This window comes from Pelobates fuscus, chromosome 6 (genome assembly GCF_036172605.1).
Source record: "Pelobates fuscus isolate aPelFus1 chromosome 6, aPelFus1.pri, whole genome shotgun sequence".
NCBI classification, from domain to species: domain Eukaryota; kingdom Metazoa; phylum Chordata; class Amphibia; order Anura; family Pelobatidae; genus Pelobates; species Pelobates fuscus.
The window spans coordinates 21,123,154-21,138,870 of NC_086322.1; the positions used below are offsets into that span (position 1 = coordinate 21,123,154).

The 15,717-nt window shown below is 41.9% G+C and overlaps 2 protein-coding genes across 2 annotated transcripts; one reads left to right on the forward strand and one right to left on the reverse strand.

Annotated features, from left to right (window-relative positions):
• Positions 1-1,447: 1,447 nt before the first annotated feature.
• LOC134615289 (tachylectin-2-like) lies at positions 1,448-7,484 on the reverse strand. Its single transcript, XM_063459785.1, has 4 exons — positions 7,365-7,484; positions 3,274-4,120; positions 2,541-2,721; positions 1,448-1,662 (listed from the first exon to the last, which is right to left on the reverse strand). The coding sequence occupies exons 1-4, from the start codon at positions 7,375-7,377 to the stop codon at positions 1,459-1,461; spliced, it is 1,245 nt and encodes a 414-aa protein (XP_063315855.1). The 5' UTR covers positions 7,378-7,484; the 3' UTR covers positions 1,448-1,458.
• A 975-nt stretch (positions 7,485-8,459) lies between these two features.
• LOC134615290 (uncharacterized) lies at positions 8,460-15,312 on the forward strand. Its single transcript, XM_063459786.1, has 4 exons — positions 8,460-8,578; positions 11,906-12,752; positions 13,784-13,964; positions 14,987-15,312. Exons 1-4 carry the CDS (start codon positions 8,560-8,562, stop codon positions 15,188-15,190), a joined length of 1,251 nt encoding a protein of 416 aa, XP_063315856.1. The 5' UTR covers positions 8,460-8,559; the 3' UTR covers positions 15,191-15,312.
• Positions 15,313-15,717: the final 405 nt, after the last annotated feature.

Genomic DNA, 15,717 nt, shown 5'->3' on the forward strand with positions numbered 1-15,717 from the left:
AGTATGAAAAGAAAAGGGGAGGATGAGGGGGAGCAAGGGTCATTGGAAAAGGAGACATTGAATTAGTGTTGGGAGAGATAGGAGGGGGAAATCATGAAAAGGACAGTGTCACAGAGACAGATTCAAAGAGTTTGGAGAAGGATACGATCAGTGTCAATGGCGGAGGATAGGTCAAGAAGAATTATGGAGTAGTGGCCTTATGGGTGTGCCCCTTCATCCTATTCTCCACTTTATTTCAGGAGAACACTTTGAAGCAATACCCTCTGATTCAGATGGAAGTAATGGTAAAGAGAGATAGTCATGGGTGGGTGGAGAAGAGGAGAACAAGAACAATGAGTATTTCTTGGTCAAGTAGTGATATTAAGCTTCTTTTCATCATCTACCCATTACCTCTAAAACTGAAGTAGGGTTCCACCTACGAAACGCGTTAGCCAGACCTATATGGCAGGATACAGATTGTCTAGAGACACCAACCCAGCAGAGTAATCTCCACTCTCCCTCCATTTTATGCATATATTTTTATCTCATATTTTACATGTTTCATCCTTTATGGGCATATCTTATTGCATCTCTATTTCCGATTTTGACATTTATTAACTGTATTTTTATGTCATTTATTTTTTAAGAAACTACCTTTTTGATTTACATTCTTAAAGGGACTACCTTATTTTTAAAAGATATTTGAAATATTTTTTCATTCATTCCTTTTTAGATTATAGATAGCTTTAAGCTCCTACAGTTCACATTCATATCTTAGAAGTCCTTTTTCTGTTTTAAGCCATTATCACGAGTCAGCTCCTGGTACCCACACACTATTCTTTAGAGTGTTGTTTTTCCAGCTATTGTCTATAGGTTTTGTGAATCCCTATTTTTCCCAGTGTGAGCGACTCCGTGTTAGTTAGTCTCCCTCTCCGCTGTGTACACAATAGGTATACCAGAACCCTCCACTTCTCTAAAACAAACATGCCTGCAGAACAGACCAAGCCATGAAGCAACATCTATGCCACTGTGGTTCACAGCATAGGGGGATGGTTGACTCCCTTCCTAGGGCAGAGTTAACCTGCAAAAATGTCGACCATCCCTGCATTATATAACAGTCATGGAATGCCAGAGATGGATAGTCATTTGGCTGACCTCTAGGCTACTAGTCAGGATGGTTATAGTGTGAAGCAAATGTACATTAGAAGGGGGTTTACAGTTTAGATAAGGAAAAAGATAGCTAGAATTGAACATTCTACCTGATGTAAAGCAAACCGATTGAAAGTCAGTGGAACAAGGGATTGCAAGACATGCACAAGTTTAATTTGTTTTTGTACACCAAGACAGAACATGACATTCCTGCCATTTATACAATTCCTATTAGACCATGAATGGAATTATGCAAAGTTTGATTTATCTGTACAACATTTCATATTTCAGATCATATTCCATACAGAGGAATGCACAGGATTATCCATCTCATGGTTTGTAGTCTTCCTGGGTGACCATCAGGTTATAGTGAGTGACCCCTTTCCACATTCCCTGGATGGTGGTCTCATATCCAAACAAAGTGCGGATCTTGGCATTGAACGGTACATCCATTTCTGCCTTGGTCACTGATGCCACCATACGTATTGAATGTCCACCTGGAACCTCCACATCTGTGCTGGATGAGAAGGTTGTCTGCAGAAGAAGTCAGAAGGTTAGAAGCTGAAGGAGGAATGGGGCAAACTGGAAATCTGCTCAGGGCCCTGTGTTATTTCAATCCTCCTCTGCCTGTACTGCAGTACAATGAAGGTAGGTGAGAGATTACAGAGGCACACCACAGGAATTTGTGTGGTTCTTATTAACCATTTGCCACTACAAGCACAAAAACAGCTTTAGCATAATTAGGCAGTTTTGGTGTACAAATCATGCCCTTGCAAGCTTCCTGCTCAATTCAGGAGATCAATCACCGTTTATGCAGCCCTAGTCACACCTCCCAGCACATGATTTGAACAACCTTCCCAAACATGAAGCTCGGATATTACAGGTTCCTTTATTACATAGTCTGTTTAATCTAGAATTCCTCATCTCCTGCTCGGTTAGTAGCCTCCGAGCCATGGAGCATGATCTATACACCAAAAACTGTATCATTAAGATAAAGTTGTTTTGTTGCCTGTAGTATCCCTTTGAGAAGAAGCATTTACTGTAAAATGCCAACAGAATACAAGTTGGCAAGTTCAGCATAAGTAGGTATCGTGTATTTTATGACAGCTTTTATAGAGGTTGGGTAAGAGTGTACACTGACCAAAGCCAGTTAGCAAGGTTCTTACCCAGCCACCTGCCTTATTAGATATGCAGTTACAGGGCCCACAACTACCAAGTCAGGATGTCTTAACCAGTGGGGCTGTGCCTTTAGAAGAAGCAGATAAAAGTCATACATGGAGTCATGAGAAAGAAACTGAAGCCAGTTGAAGAATAAACCGAATAGCAGAGTGGGTTTTGATATTTCACTGTAAGCAGTATGCCAAGTCTAAGCAACAGAGAATACTTTCTCCCTTCCCACAAGCCATGCTTACCTGTGTTGTGTTGGTTGTGGTGAAATTCCAGGTATGAGTTGTGCTCACATTGATGGAAATCTTGGTCTCCGTTTCCCCTATGAATGGGACTCCAGCTTTAAAGGACATCTCAGCTCCAACAGCAACCGTGAATCCATGTTGCTGGCTGAAGCTGCTGCTCTCAGTTACAGTTTTGGAGAAGCTAAAAATAAACCAGTCATTAATAGTTTGATAGACTGGAATACTTGGATCAAGATTCAGGCTCGTTTACCACCACCACCTCCACTCCCATCCAGTTGGTTAATTTGGCTTTTTTGAGCAAGGATAAAAGGGAGATATATTCATTTGGAATTTCAGTTTGCTCAAAAGTCAGAAAATCTTAATGAGAAAAAAACCAAGTGCCTTCTGAAATTCATAGGTCCATTAGACCATATGGAGTGCAGATTACTCTTTCATGACAGTGCCACGTGAGGGGCAAGTTATGGAGCCATCTACTAAATGGCTGAAAGGAAAGTTAAGAAAAGCCATTTGAACACCCTTATTCTTCGATGTCCTCAGCAAACTTACCCATTATCATTGTAACCATCTAGATCATGGAATAGGACTAGAGATGTGGTCTATACACCACCAAATCACAGACCTGAGCATTCCAAGTATTGTATATACACTGCAGGCATTTACCTTTCTAACCCAAGTACAAGCATTATTGCCAGCAGACAGGAGCAAGCAGCACAATGAGGTTTCCATTACTTACGAGAAGGTGTGCTTTAATGGAGTGCTGCTCTTGTTGTTATAGATCTGGGTCTGCACCACCTCTGTACCTTGGGATAGGATTTTCCCTGAAGCTGGCAGAAATTCAAAGCTCACAATACTCTGGATGGTTTTATCAATGGTGAAGGAAAGGAGGGGGTAGACATTGTAACCCCAGCCCAGTTTCTGTGCCTTTTCAATATAGTTGGTATCAGCAATGGTCGGGGTTGGTCCTTTATAGATGTTGCCATTCTTTGAATCCACACACCACAGGTCTGACTCTAGGGTGAAAGCCATGAAATGGGTCAGGATGCGCCAGCCTCCTTTTCCAATGGTTTTGCTGGAATCAAGCCAGTTATCGTCTGGTTTGGTTGGGGGGCTTCTCATCACAAGCTTGTCATCATTTGTCACTGCATACAGGATGCCTTTAGGGTCAAAGAAGAGGGCATCAAATTCATTCCAGCTGTTGGTTCCTGTTTTGGTGGCTTGGCCATAAAGCCAGGACACATTTTCATTGCTTGGTGCTGGACCCTTGTAGAACTCCCCTTTCTTGGTAGCTGCATACAGAAGGCCATTTGGATCAAAGAACATGAATTTAAACCCATCCCAGTCAGTTTTGCCCACTCTCTTGGCAGTTGAGAACCAGTCCAGGTTTGGATCTGAAGGCATAGCTCCCATGAAAAGCTCTGTACCACGCACAGCAAACAGCACCCCTTCTGGGTTAAAGGCAATCTTACTGACATTATTCAGCTTCCCTACACTGCTAGATCTGGCATCAAAGTTATCCAGAAGATTCTTGGGTGGTAATCCAGCTCTGGCAACATAATCCTTCACAGCAAACAGGAGGGTGTCTGGAAGTCAATAGGAAGAGGTTAGTTAGAAGTAATTCACAACAGTTTGAAATGACAGGTGATGCAAGTCATAAGCCAAGATACTGATTGTAGTTTGAAACAGTTAAAAAAACAAGCAGCACAGCAAACATCCCTTCAAGAACACCGAGGCATTTCGTATGGTCTACAGCAGTGCGCCTCAAGGCACTCCTAACAGTCCAAGATTTGGGGATTACGTGTGTCCAAGGCGTTTAGAAAATATAAACTAAACACCCTAGATATACCCAGGTAATCCCTAAATATGGACTGCCTTGAGGAGCACTGATCCATCATTTTCTTTATACCTCCAGGAGATTTCAAATGGACAAAAAGAGAACACTCATTTAGGGATGAGATTCATGGTGTGGCCAAAGATCGAATGGTTCTGAGAGGTTTTAGGCCTTTTACCAACAAGTAGTAGAATTAAAGTGTAGTTTTGAACAGGAATAATGCATCTTATTTACACAGACCAATTTCTAAACACATTTAGTAGTTTAGAGACATTATTGCGGTGGAGTTCTGTTATATACATAGACAATAAGGTGCTCCTAGCAGAGAGGTACTGTGGGGTTTGAGGCCAAAATATGGACTGGATCCCAAGAAATAAGGCTGTCCCAAGTCATTACATTTCTGTTATTTACTAAAATTAACCCCAGATCTCCGCAGTTGTCAGGTTAAAGGATCACTATAGTGTCAGGAAAACAAAGTGGTTTTCCTCACAATTTAGGGCCATGAGGGTGCCTCCACCCTCAGGGTCCCCCTCCTGTGGCACTGAAGCAGTTGAAACCCCCTTCAGCCACTTACCTTCATCCAGCGCCAGGCTTCCTCGGCACTGGTGACCTCTCCTCCTCCCACTGAGGTCAGCTGAGCCGAACGTGCACGCAAGTGCCGCGCGCAAAGTGTCCATAGGAAAGCATTTCTCAAATCTTTCCTATGGACGCTCTACGCGATGGAGGCATAATATGCCTCCAACATCACAGATGCACCTCGAGTGGCTGTCCAGAAGACAGCCAGTAGAGGCTGGCTTAACCCCAAATGTTAATCTAGCAGTTTGTCTGAAACTGCTATGTTTGCATCTGAAGGGTTAAAAACCTGAGGGACCTAGCACCCAGACCACTTCATTGAGCTGAAGTGGTCTGGGTGACTAGGGTCCCTTTAATTGTGCCTCGATGTCCGTGGCAGACAGGCAGCAACCAATCATGCTGTCTCAGCACATGTGATCACCGAGACAGCAAGTCAGAGCAATTATGCGCTGCAGGGACTTTTGGTCTGCCTTCCTGTATGCCAGTAAAGTGGAGGGACCTGGATCTGTGCAGACCTGCCCCTTTCTAATCATTTAACCCCTTTCCTTTAGATATACCCTCGGCGTCAAAACTAATTTAGTTTCTTTATAAGAAAAAACAAAAAACCCACACCCTAAAAATTTTAATTCTCCAAAACATGGATCCATCAAAATGCACACTTAACCTGTGATGTATGTTTGTATAGAAAGGTTAATGGTCAACTTCTAAAGTTGTTTGTATTTTGTGACCTGAGACTGGTAATAAACTGAAGCCATATACATTATGTACTCTGTAAATCAAAACAAATGTACCGTATATACGACGAGTTTTTCAGCACATTTTTTGTGCTGAAAAACCCCCACTCGTCTTATACTCAAGTCAATTGTTTGTATTATGGCAACTTACATTGCCATAATACAGACAAGGACCTGGGGCTGGCAGGAAGCGGTTACTTACCTTTCCTGCAGCTCCCTTCTCTCTCCTCCGGTCCGTGCAACTCCCAGGTCAGCTCCCTCTGCAAGTCGAGAGCCGCGGGGTCAAAGCATTGCTACGGGTTACCGTGGCAACGCTCCGTGCGGCCGAGAGACTTGCAGAGGGAGCTGCACGGACCGGAGGAGAGAGAAGGGAGCTGACAGGAGCTGCAGGAAAGGCAAGTTACAGCTTCCTGCCAGCCCCCTCCTACACAGTGCACACAACTGGACCACCAGGGAGTGAGAGCCCCCCCTCCCTGGCCAGCTAACAAGCAGGGATTGGGGACAAAAAAATAAATATTAAATATTAAATAAAAAATGACCACCCCCACCTAGGCTCTGCATCACATGCGCACACACTGCATTCATTATATACACACTGTAAATAAATATTCAATTAATATAATTTTATTTAGAAATTTACTAGTAGCTGCTGCATTTCCCACCCTAGTCTTATACTCGAGTCAATAAGTTTTCCCGTTGTTTGGGGGTAAAATTAGGGGCCTCGGCTTATACTCAGTATTCCCCCCCCCCCCTCACTAAATTATGCACACACACAGTATAAAGTTTGGCTTTTTTTTTTAATAATAAATGAGAATTTATACATGTATGGCACATCAAGTTAAGCAGCAATTTCAGCCAAACCTGAGAAGATGTGACATATCAGCTAAGACTCCGGTTTTGGCTTTAGATTGAAGTTCATTTCGAATGCCATACAGTTCCAAGATTTTTAATTCAGAGAATTTATAAACATGTATTCCTGATACTGCAGTGCCTGTTTAGATTCCCAGCCCTCCTTAGATCAGTCGGAAAGGTGATTTTAGACACTTTGATCCCATGCTATTCTCACAGAAGATAGTGCTGCCTATGTGGCAGAGATAGTCAGGTTTGATATCAGCCAGTACAAGGCTTTCCTGTAGGAAGATGGGAGGTTATTGCACAGCAAGACTATTCGCCTGAGCCACCTATTTGCCTACATAGCAAGTGCTGTTGTAAATGTAGTTCTCAGGGCTCCTGCTGCCGTGTCTAATCCACCCCCCCAAGGCATCATTTTGTAGACGTGATTTGAATTAATGCATCTCTATGAGGAACATTCCTGCAGAATGTAGAGGCACTAAGTGTCAGTACTGCACATTGTGCAGAACTGACACAGGAAGCTCCTCTAGTGACCATCTAGAGTTCCACCAGAGGCATTTCTAGGCAATAATGGGAACATTGCCTTTTACCTGAAAGGGCATTGTTTAAATTGAAAAACCTCCAGAGACAATAGGTGGACACCACAACTACATTAATCTGTAGTGATTCTATTAACTAACTATAGTGTCAATTTAATATCATTAATAACAGAGGGTCTATGAGAAACTAAAAAAAAACATTACATACATAGTTCTCTATAATGTGAGAGACTCCCTAGTAATGCTCAGTATATACAACCCTACAAAATGAGCTTAAAAATCCACAGGGATCACTTACCTGGTGTATCCATTATCAAAGAGAGATCAGAAAACAAGCCCCAAATCTCTAGACTCCCAGCAGAAATCCTTTTTTTGTTTTATCTTGGAGTCTCTGGCTTGTATAGCTGAGGAAAAGTCTCCAGAGATCTCTGTATAAGGGCAATACCCTCAGTGATTAGCTTTATAGTCAGGACCCCTCCCCACACACAGCTGTACCTGGTTTAATAAGCAGGAATGAAATTCACTATCACAGGGTCATTCACTAAACTCTAATCTGAATGGCAAAACTGAGACAAAAATAGTCAAAAAGTGATGGGGATTATGTATAAAACTTCTGACATTCACTTTCAACAAATTTGTGTGAATGTTCCATTTTATTATGAATAAGATTTTTAATACATTGGGGACATATTTTCCATCCTTTGTTGTAGTGGGCCAAAATGTGTTTTTGACACTTTTTATTCCTCTTTCAGATTTTGCTATTTTTTTTCTCCCATAAATCACTGTGATTCTGGATCCACAGGGCTCCATTTCACCAGTCTGCATCGTCCTAAAAATGCAAGCATATTTTTAATAGGGTATATCTAATCATTTCTTCCATTTTCTTTAAAGGAACACTCCAAGATAAAAAAAAGGGAGGTAAAAATCACTATATAATAGATATGCGCCAAAGAAAACATGCATGAATTTTTGCTGAATGTTTTCACTGGAGATATATCTAAAACAAGCTTGGACAATCTGCAGATCTTCTCATTTACTAAAGTGGGAATTAGAGAAATTGAAACCAATGGCGGAACTAACATAGGGAACACCCTGGTGCAAAAATGTCTTGCCCCCAATCGCAAGGGTGTCCAAAAGGAAGATCCCCATCTGTTATACAATTATGTATTATTATACATAATAAAATGGAACATTTGCACCAATGAGAATTGTTAAACATAACCCCTCTGTATTGCCTTTCAGATTTGATCTGCAAATATTTGGTGCTTAGTGAATAACCTTGTGAGAATCTACTGTATTCCTGATCATTAAAGCAGGTACAGCTGTGTGTGGGGAGGGGTCCTGACTATAAAGCTAACCACTGATGGTATTGAACTGATACAGAGATATCTGGTGACATTGCCTGATCGGCACAAGCTAGAGATCCCAAAAGGAAATACGAAGGATCCCTGCAGGGAGTCTAGAGATTTGGGAGCTTGTTTTCTGATCTCTTTATGAAAATGGATACACCAGGTAAATGGTTTCTCTTCATTGTGTCTAAGATGCTTCTCCCTATAACATACACTCCAAGTGTTACTCTAGGAGCGTCATATTGTTGCTGTGTCTGAATGTAACTACACTAAACCTGTCTGGACTCTGTAGAGGTAAAACCCATTGCCAATTCTCTAACAACTTTAGTTGTGTCAACTGTTCTTACAAGGGGACCTAAAGCTTCTCAGAACAACCCTGCATTTTCCCTCTTTAATAAATTGTAGTCTTTATTATACACTTGGTGAGAGAGGCCCAATGGAGGGCTGTTGTACTTGTTTAAACTTGGATGTTCTGCTCTCTGTCTCCTGTAATAGTTTATTATTTCTATAATGGTCTCTCATCCCTGAGATCTTGTTGCTGGATTCAGGGAACTAATTGGATATCAATTATCTACATTCCAAAGCTGGTATGTTTGTTTTGAATGTCTCGTCCTTGGTAAAACCAGGGTTAAATCTGCCTGGTAAAACCAAGATAACTAGCAGAGTTAGAGAATTAAACTAAACCTGCTATTTATTGTGTCTGTTCAGCCATCACCCAGCTAGACTTTCTGTTCCTAGCACACTAAGTTTAATGTTGCTCTCCATGGCGGCTTAGAACATGAGGTGTTCATGTGGGTGTTTTTGTGTTTTTTTTTTTTTTTATTTTTTTTTTTATCTTTCTGATGAGAGCACTTTCTGGGCATTGCCACCCATCCTCCATTTTCAGGCCTGACTGTTGGGATGTATGAGCAAGCTTACTGGCTCACTTCGTATTTCCCCTCGCTAGTTTTAAATTGAACTAGAGCTAAAGCACAATTCCCATAGCTCAAATTGTTTTGTAAGCAATAACCACAGATGTCAATGAGGCAATTCAAAGGGATGTTATGGCACTAGAAATAGAGGCAGACTATACAATTAATAAAAGGAATGGAGCATCTTGGTTATGAAGGTTAAAGGGACACTACAATGATGGGAATACACATCTGTATTCCTGCACTATACTTTCCTTGTACCACCTTGCACTGTAAGGGCTATTAAAGCATTGCTTTAATGGGGTTTGCATAAAAGGCAGTGTCTAGGGGGGGCGCCAAGCTGCAGTGATAATGGTACTCGGTGAGGACTAGGAAGCATGATTGGCAGAGATACCCAGGCAGTCTGCCACAATCGTGTGTGTGTGTGTATATAAAACAGTTTGTCTAAGGGTGTATACATAAACTGCAACATTATCTGTGGCGAAACCAGCTCTCGCCACTGTGAACTGGAGAGGCCTGGTTGCTAGCCTCCTGCCCTGCGACTACGGCCCCTGGACATATTGCTCTATAAAAACTATATTTGGGCATGTAATAATTGATATTACTGCTACTGGGCCTTTAAGAGCCATCCGTGAACTTATTGGGACTTTTGTGATACTGTACCTTTAAGACTGTGGAACATAGTACTTTAACCCTGCCTTTAATATCCTGTATGTATTTATGTGTTGAGTTAACCTGGGATATAGATATGCAGTATTCATCTGATTGTTCGGTAGAATCACTCCATTCAGTATATTGAGTGAAACTACCGAACAACCAGACCACCCAGGAATAAGTGTGCCTCCAATTACCGTTTGCAACAATGTTGCAAACAGGTAATTGGCAATGTATTCTGTGTCCTCTGGGTGGCCGCCATTCGGGAGACGAACACGTGGCGGCGGCCATCTTAAACTACCGAACAGCGGTGTTTTGCCGTCGAGTGTCTGGAACTGAAATCGGACACTCGACTAGGCAAGCACCGCTGAGACCTCCAGACTTCCAGGATTTTGTGGGGAAACTACCGAACGACCCGACGTTCAGTAGAAAGAAACGCACGAACTAGGGGATTCATGCGAATTCCCCTTAGTCTCTATAACCCAAGTAATTCGCCTGTTTCTATTCCCTTTTCTGTGACCGACCGCAGGGCCAAAATGCATGGAACTGTTTTCGGATACTTTACCCATGCGGTCGGTCAAATCTTTGGAAACCCATATCTCCCGAACCATTCATCCGAATGACTTGAATTTTGAATATGTTGTCCCCCTGAATAAGGGCTATCCAGCGATGCTGGATTTAAAGGTGTACCCCCTGGTTTTTGGGGTACATCCAGAACTTGGCTGGAAAAGTGTACCGGATAATTGGGTTTAATGTTATCTGAGGGGAGGGGATGTGTGGGCTGAACCATGTATGTGATTGGTTATTTTATGCCTCCCCCTGGGTGTGGCCTGTATGTGTACTCGTGTAATAAAAACCAGGCTGGGTGCCCCAGCACCTCAGACCACTGCTTGACCTTCAACACGGAGCCTTGTCGCGTTCTTGGGGGGATTAACTGTATGCTGTTGGAGATTGACTGCTAGGAGTGTAAGCTGATGTCTGCTTTTCCTATTCATCTGCTAGCAGCTATTCGTGAGGTTCCAGCTTGGAGTGCTATGTTATTCCCTGGTATGCAGTTCGGGAGTTTAATGCATTCACCTATATCCAATTCGTGAGTTTTGATGTTCTGCAGTAGCTGTGCCTTTCTGAGAAAAGGGGATTATCGCCTAAACGGATTTTAACCCCTCATATGCTGAAATGGTCCATTACATTATCCAATCATGGAAGTCTCAGAACCAGTATTTAATTTTTCAAAATTTGTAATGCTGTTAGTCTCCTGTTAACTGATGCAAGAGACAGTCTTAGATTTAGGAACCCATTTAAGAATTGTGTGTGTGTTGCAGGACGTTTTTAATCAGGCCTACAGTCTTTCAAGTTATGTATAGCGTGATACTCTAACTACGTAAGAAAAAAGCAGGACATGAGACTGACCACCTGTAACATAAAATATATATATATGTATGTATGTCTAGGGGAATACTCACTGAGCATTGCATAAGTAAATTAATGTTTCCCAACAGCTGTAATAACCAATATTCAGCACCGATTTCCCTCTGTTCTGGGTCAGTGCTCAGCATCCTTTGCCACTTGACCGCAAATGAACTATGCTTCAATGATATTACTGATCCTGGATTTCCTCCATGCAGATTTTCTAAATATTCTAATAAAACAAAGTGCAAAAAGGTTTTGAGCTCTTCAAACTTGAAGATGAAACCCATTTTTATAGCTCACATTTCTAATGAATAACTTGCACCCTAGCCTGCTTCACTGGTAATAGTCTAATTCCTAATGTGACCATTCTATCTATCTCTATAAAGAGGTATTCTTTTACACTATGCTTAGCCTGTAGAGCTAAAGATTTAAACTCTAAATACAATCTGTTTGTGAACAATCCCATGTTGTGAATTGCATCTGATAGCTATAACCTCTTGCTTTTGAACTTCCAGACACCCTCCTGTTTGCTGTGAAGGATTATGTTAGCAGAGCTGGATTACCACCCAAGAATCTTCTGGATAACTTTGATGCCAGATCTAGCATTGTAGGGAAGCTGAATAATGTCAGTAAGATTGCCTTTAACCCAGAAGGGGTGCTGTTTGCTGTGCGTGGTACAGAGCTTTTCATGGGAGCTATGCCTTCAGATCCAAACCTGGACTGGTTCTCTACTGCCAAGAGAGTGGGCAAAACTGACTGGGATGGGTTTAAATTCATGTTCTTTGATCCAAATGGCCTTCTGTATGCAGCTACCAAGAAAGGGGAGTTCTACAAGGGTCCAGCACCAAGCAATGAAAATGTGTCCTGGCTTTATGGCCAAGCCACCAAAATAGGAACCAACAGCTGGAATGAATTTGATGCCCTTTTCTTTGACCCTAAAGGCATCCTGTATGCAGTGACAAGTGACGACAAGCTTGTGATGAGAAGCCCCCCAACCAAACCAGACGATAACTGGCTTGATTCCAGCAAAACCATTGGAAAAGGAGGCTGGCGCATCCTGACCCATTTCATGGCTTTCACCCTAGAGTCAGACCTGTGGTGTGTGGATTCAAAGAATGGCAACATCTATAAAGGACCAACCCCGACCATTGCTGATACCAACTATATTGAAAAGGCACAGAAACTGGGCTGGGGTTACAATGTCTACCCCCTCCTTTCCTTCACCATTGATAAAACCATCCAGAGTATTGTGAGCTTTGAATTCCTTCCAGATTCAGGGAAAATCCTATCCCAAGGCACAGAGGTGGTTCAGACCCAGATCTATAACAACAAGAGCAGCACTCCATTAAAGCACACCTTCTCGTAAGTAATGGAAACTCTATTGTGCTGCCTCTGTTAATACTTCTGATTGTTGGCAATGTTTGTTCTATGGTGTTAGTGAGGTAAATGCCTGCAGTATATGGTGTACTTGGATTGCACAGGTGGTGGATAGGAAGCCACTGTAGCCCATTATCAAAATGGCTGTATAGAGAATGGGGTAACAATGCCAAGGCCATCTATGAATACAAGGAGTCGATAACCTGTCCTATGGCGACTGGTAGCCCTTCATGAAATGAGTCTGTCTGGTGTAGCTGGATCTCTACACATGACGCTCTCCTTGAATTTCAGATTTGGATGGAACCGATCAGGTTTCAGTGGAAAGGTTTCCTTCTAGGATACAAAAGGCAAATTGTTTAGGGGCTTGTTCTCAGGAGTGTAACGTGTATCCTTGGCTTTTGTGGCTGGTATTTGGTGGATTTTTTTTTTTTTCTTCTTAAATGAAAATTGGTCCTCAGACTAGTTGCAATCCCTATAGCATACCCAACAGTCCATACATTTAGTAATATCCCACATGTGGTCAATACTGAATCTTGACAAAACAAAGTAGCTGGAGAACTGGGTCAATAGACCTGTGCAATTCATTTAATCCTATCTTTGAAGAGTCCAAATGTACAAAACTGTCAGATCTATTCACATTTTATTTTTTTTTTAATATGGATTTCAAAGTAAGAAGTAAGGACTGTCTTTCTTGACTTTTCAGAATTTCAATGGATTGTTCATTAACTTGGTACTTATGTTGCACTCGCATTATTGAGCCATCTGCTCAACTGGGATTAATGGGTACATGAATTCCAGAAGCCAATGGAATGTAAGTCTTTCTGAATTTTAAGCAAACAAAAAGGTTGAGATATTACAGATCAAAATTATTTGCAGGATTTTTTTTTTTTTTATTACCAAGGCACATCCTTGGCAAACATCTATTTTACGAACTAGATTTGGGTGCGACTAGCCCAAGCCCTGCTCCATGAAGTCTAATCTCTCCTAATATATTAATGTGAAGGTTTTCTTTCTAGCTTCTCAAAAACCATAACTGAGAGCAGTACCTTCAGCCAGGAACATGGATTCACAGTAGCAGTTGGAGCTGAGATGTCCTTTAAAGCTGGAGTCCCATTCATAGGGGAAACAGAGACCAAGATTTCCATCAATGTGAGCACAACTCATACCTGGAATTTCACCACAACCAACACTACACAGGTAAGCATGGCTTGTATAATGAGGGTGAGAAAAGCTTCTCTGCATTAGTATTGGTTTGTTGCTTACAGTAAAGTCACAACAACCACATGGCTATGAGGGTAATTCTTCAACTGGTTTCCATTTTCTGATTGTGACTCTCCATGTATGACTTGTATCTGCTTCTAAAGCAACAGTCCCACTGGTTATAGGTATCCTGGCTTGGTAGATGTTGGGCCTGTTACTGTCACTCCAATAACAAGGTGGAGGCTAGCTATTCACAAATAGCTTAATGGTACTGGCCCAGATCAGTGTACCCTCTTGCCCAACCTCCTCTCTAAAAATAACACTACCTCTTTACAAATTACTGGTTAATTTGTAGTCTGCTGCATTATCTATATCTCATTAAAACCATGAACTTGATGAGGCAGTTTTGGTGTATAGATCATGCCCCTGCAGTCCAGTTTTTTGGTTTCTAGCCCTAGCTCCTCCGGCTGTGTCATTCTGAATGGAGAAATGGTTTAACTTTCAATCAGGCTTGCTATCTAAAATCTGATCGCCTGTTTTCTTCACTGAACTGTACTCCCACATGAGGCTATTGTAGTGTCTAGGAAGATATTAACAGAGCAGAAGATGATTAATTTTAGATTAAACAGACTGTGCAATAAAGGAACCTGTAATATCTAAGCTTCTTTTTCATGAAGTGTTTTGGAAGTCTGTGCAGACCACATGCAGGGAGGTGTCTAAGGCTGCCTAAACAAAGTGATTGAACTCCTAAATGGCATAATTGAGCAGTAGGACTGTAGGGGCATGATCGATGCACCTAAACTGCTTCATGAAGCTACAGTTTTGGTGTCTATTGTCCTCTTATTCTAGCCAGGGGCAAGAAGGCTTCAATAAGAACCACACAACAAAATCCTGTGTGCCTTTCTAATCTCTCACTTAACCTTATTGTACTGCAGAGCAGTCCCACTGAGAAGGGTTAAAATCCTGCAGGTTTCCAGTTTGCCCCATTACTTCAGTTTCTAACCTTCTGTCTTCTGCAGACTACCTTCTCATCCAGCTCTGATGTGGAGGTACCAGGTGGACATTCAATACGTATGGTGGCATCTGTGACCAAGGGAGAAATGGATGTGCCGTTCCGTGCCAAGATCCGCACCTTGTTTGGCTATGAGACCACCATCCAGGGAATGTGGAAAGGGGTCACTCACTATAACCTGATGGTCACCCAGGAAGACTACAAACCATGAGGTGGATGGCTCCTGTACAATCCTCTGAGTGAAATGTGTCCTGTGGATAAATGTTGTACAGAATGTCTCTCGGTGTAATTGGAATTGTATAAGCCAGTGTCTCCCAACCCAGTCCTCAAGGCACACCTACCAGTCCAGGATTTAAGGATTACCCAGTTTTGTCAAAGGTGTTTTTTTTTCTTTTTTTTTTTCTAAAAACACCTTGGACAAAACTGGGTAATCCTTAAATCCTGGACTGGGTTGGGAAACACTGCTATAAGCTACATGCATTTCATATTCTGTCTTGGTGTAAAAATAAACAATATTGTAAAATGCTTTTTTCTGCTACATATGTCTGTCTGATCCTGTGGGCTTCCTTAACTCTATAGCATTCCTGATTTCCACAAGGCACTCAATGAGTGCACAGCCCCCCAGGCTTATACCAAGTGTGCAATTAAAGCACGTTATTTTACTCCCGATCATGAGATTTCTCACTGCTTTACTTCCAGTGTGTAGTCCTATAAATGATAACCAAAGGTACCACAAAT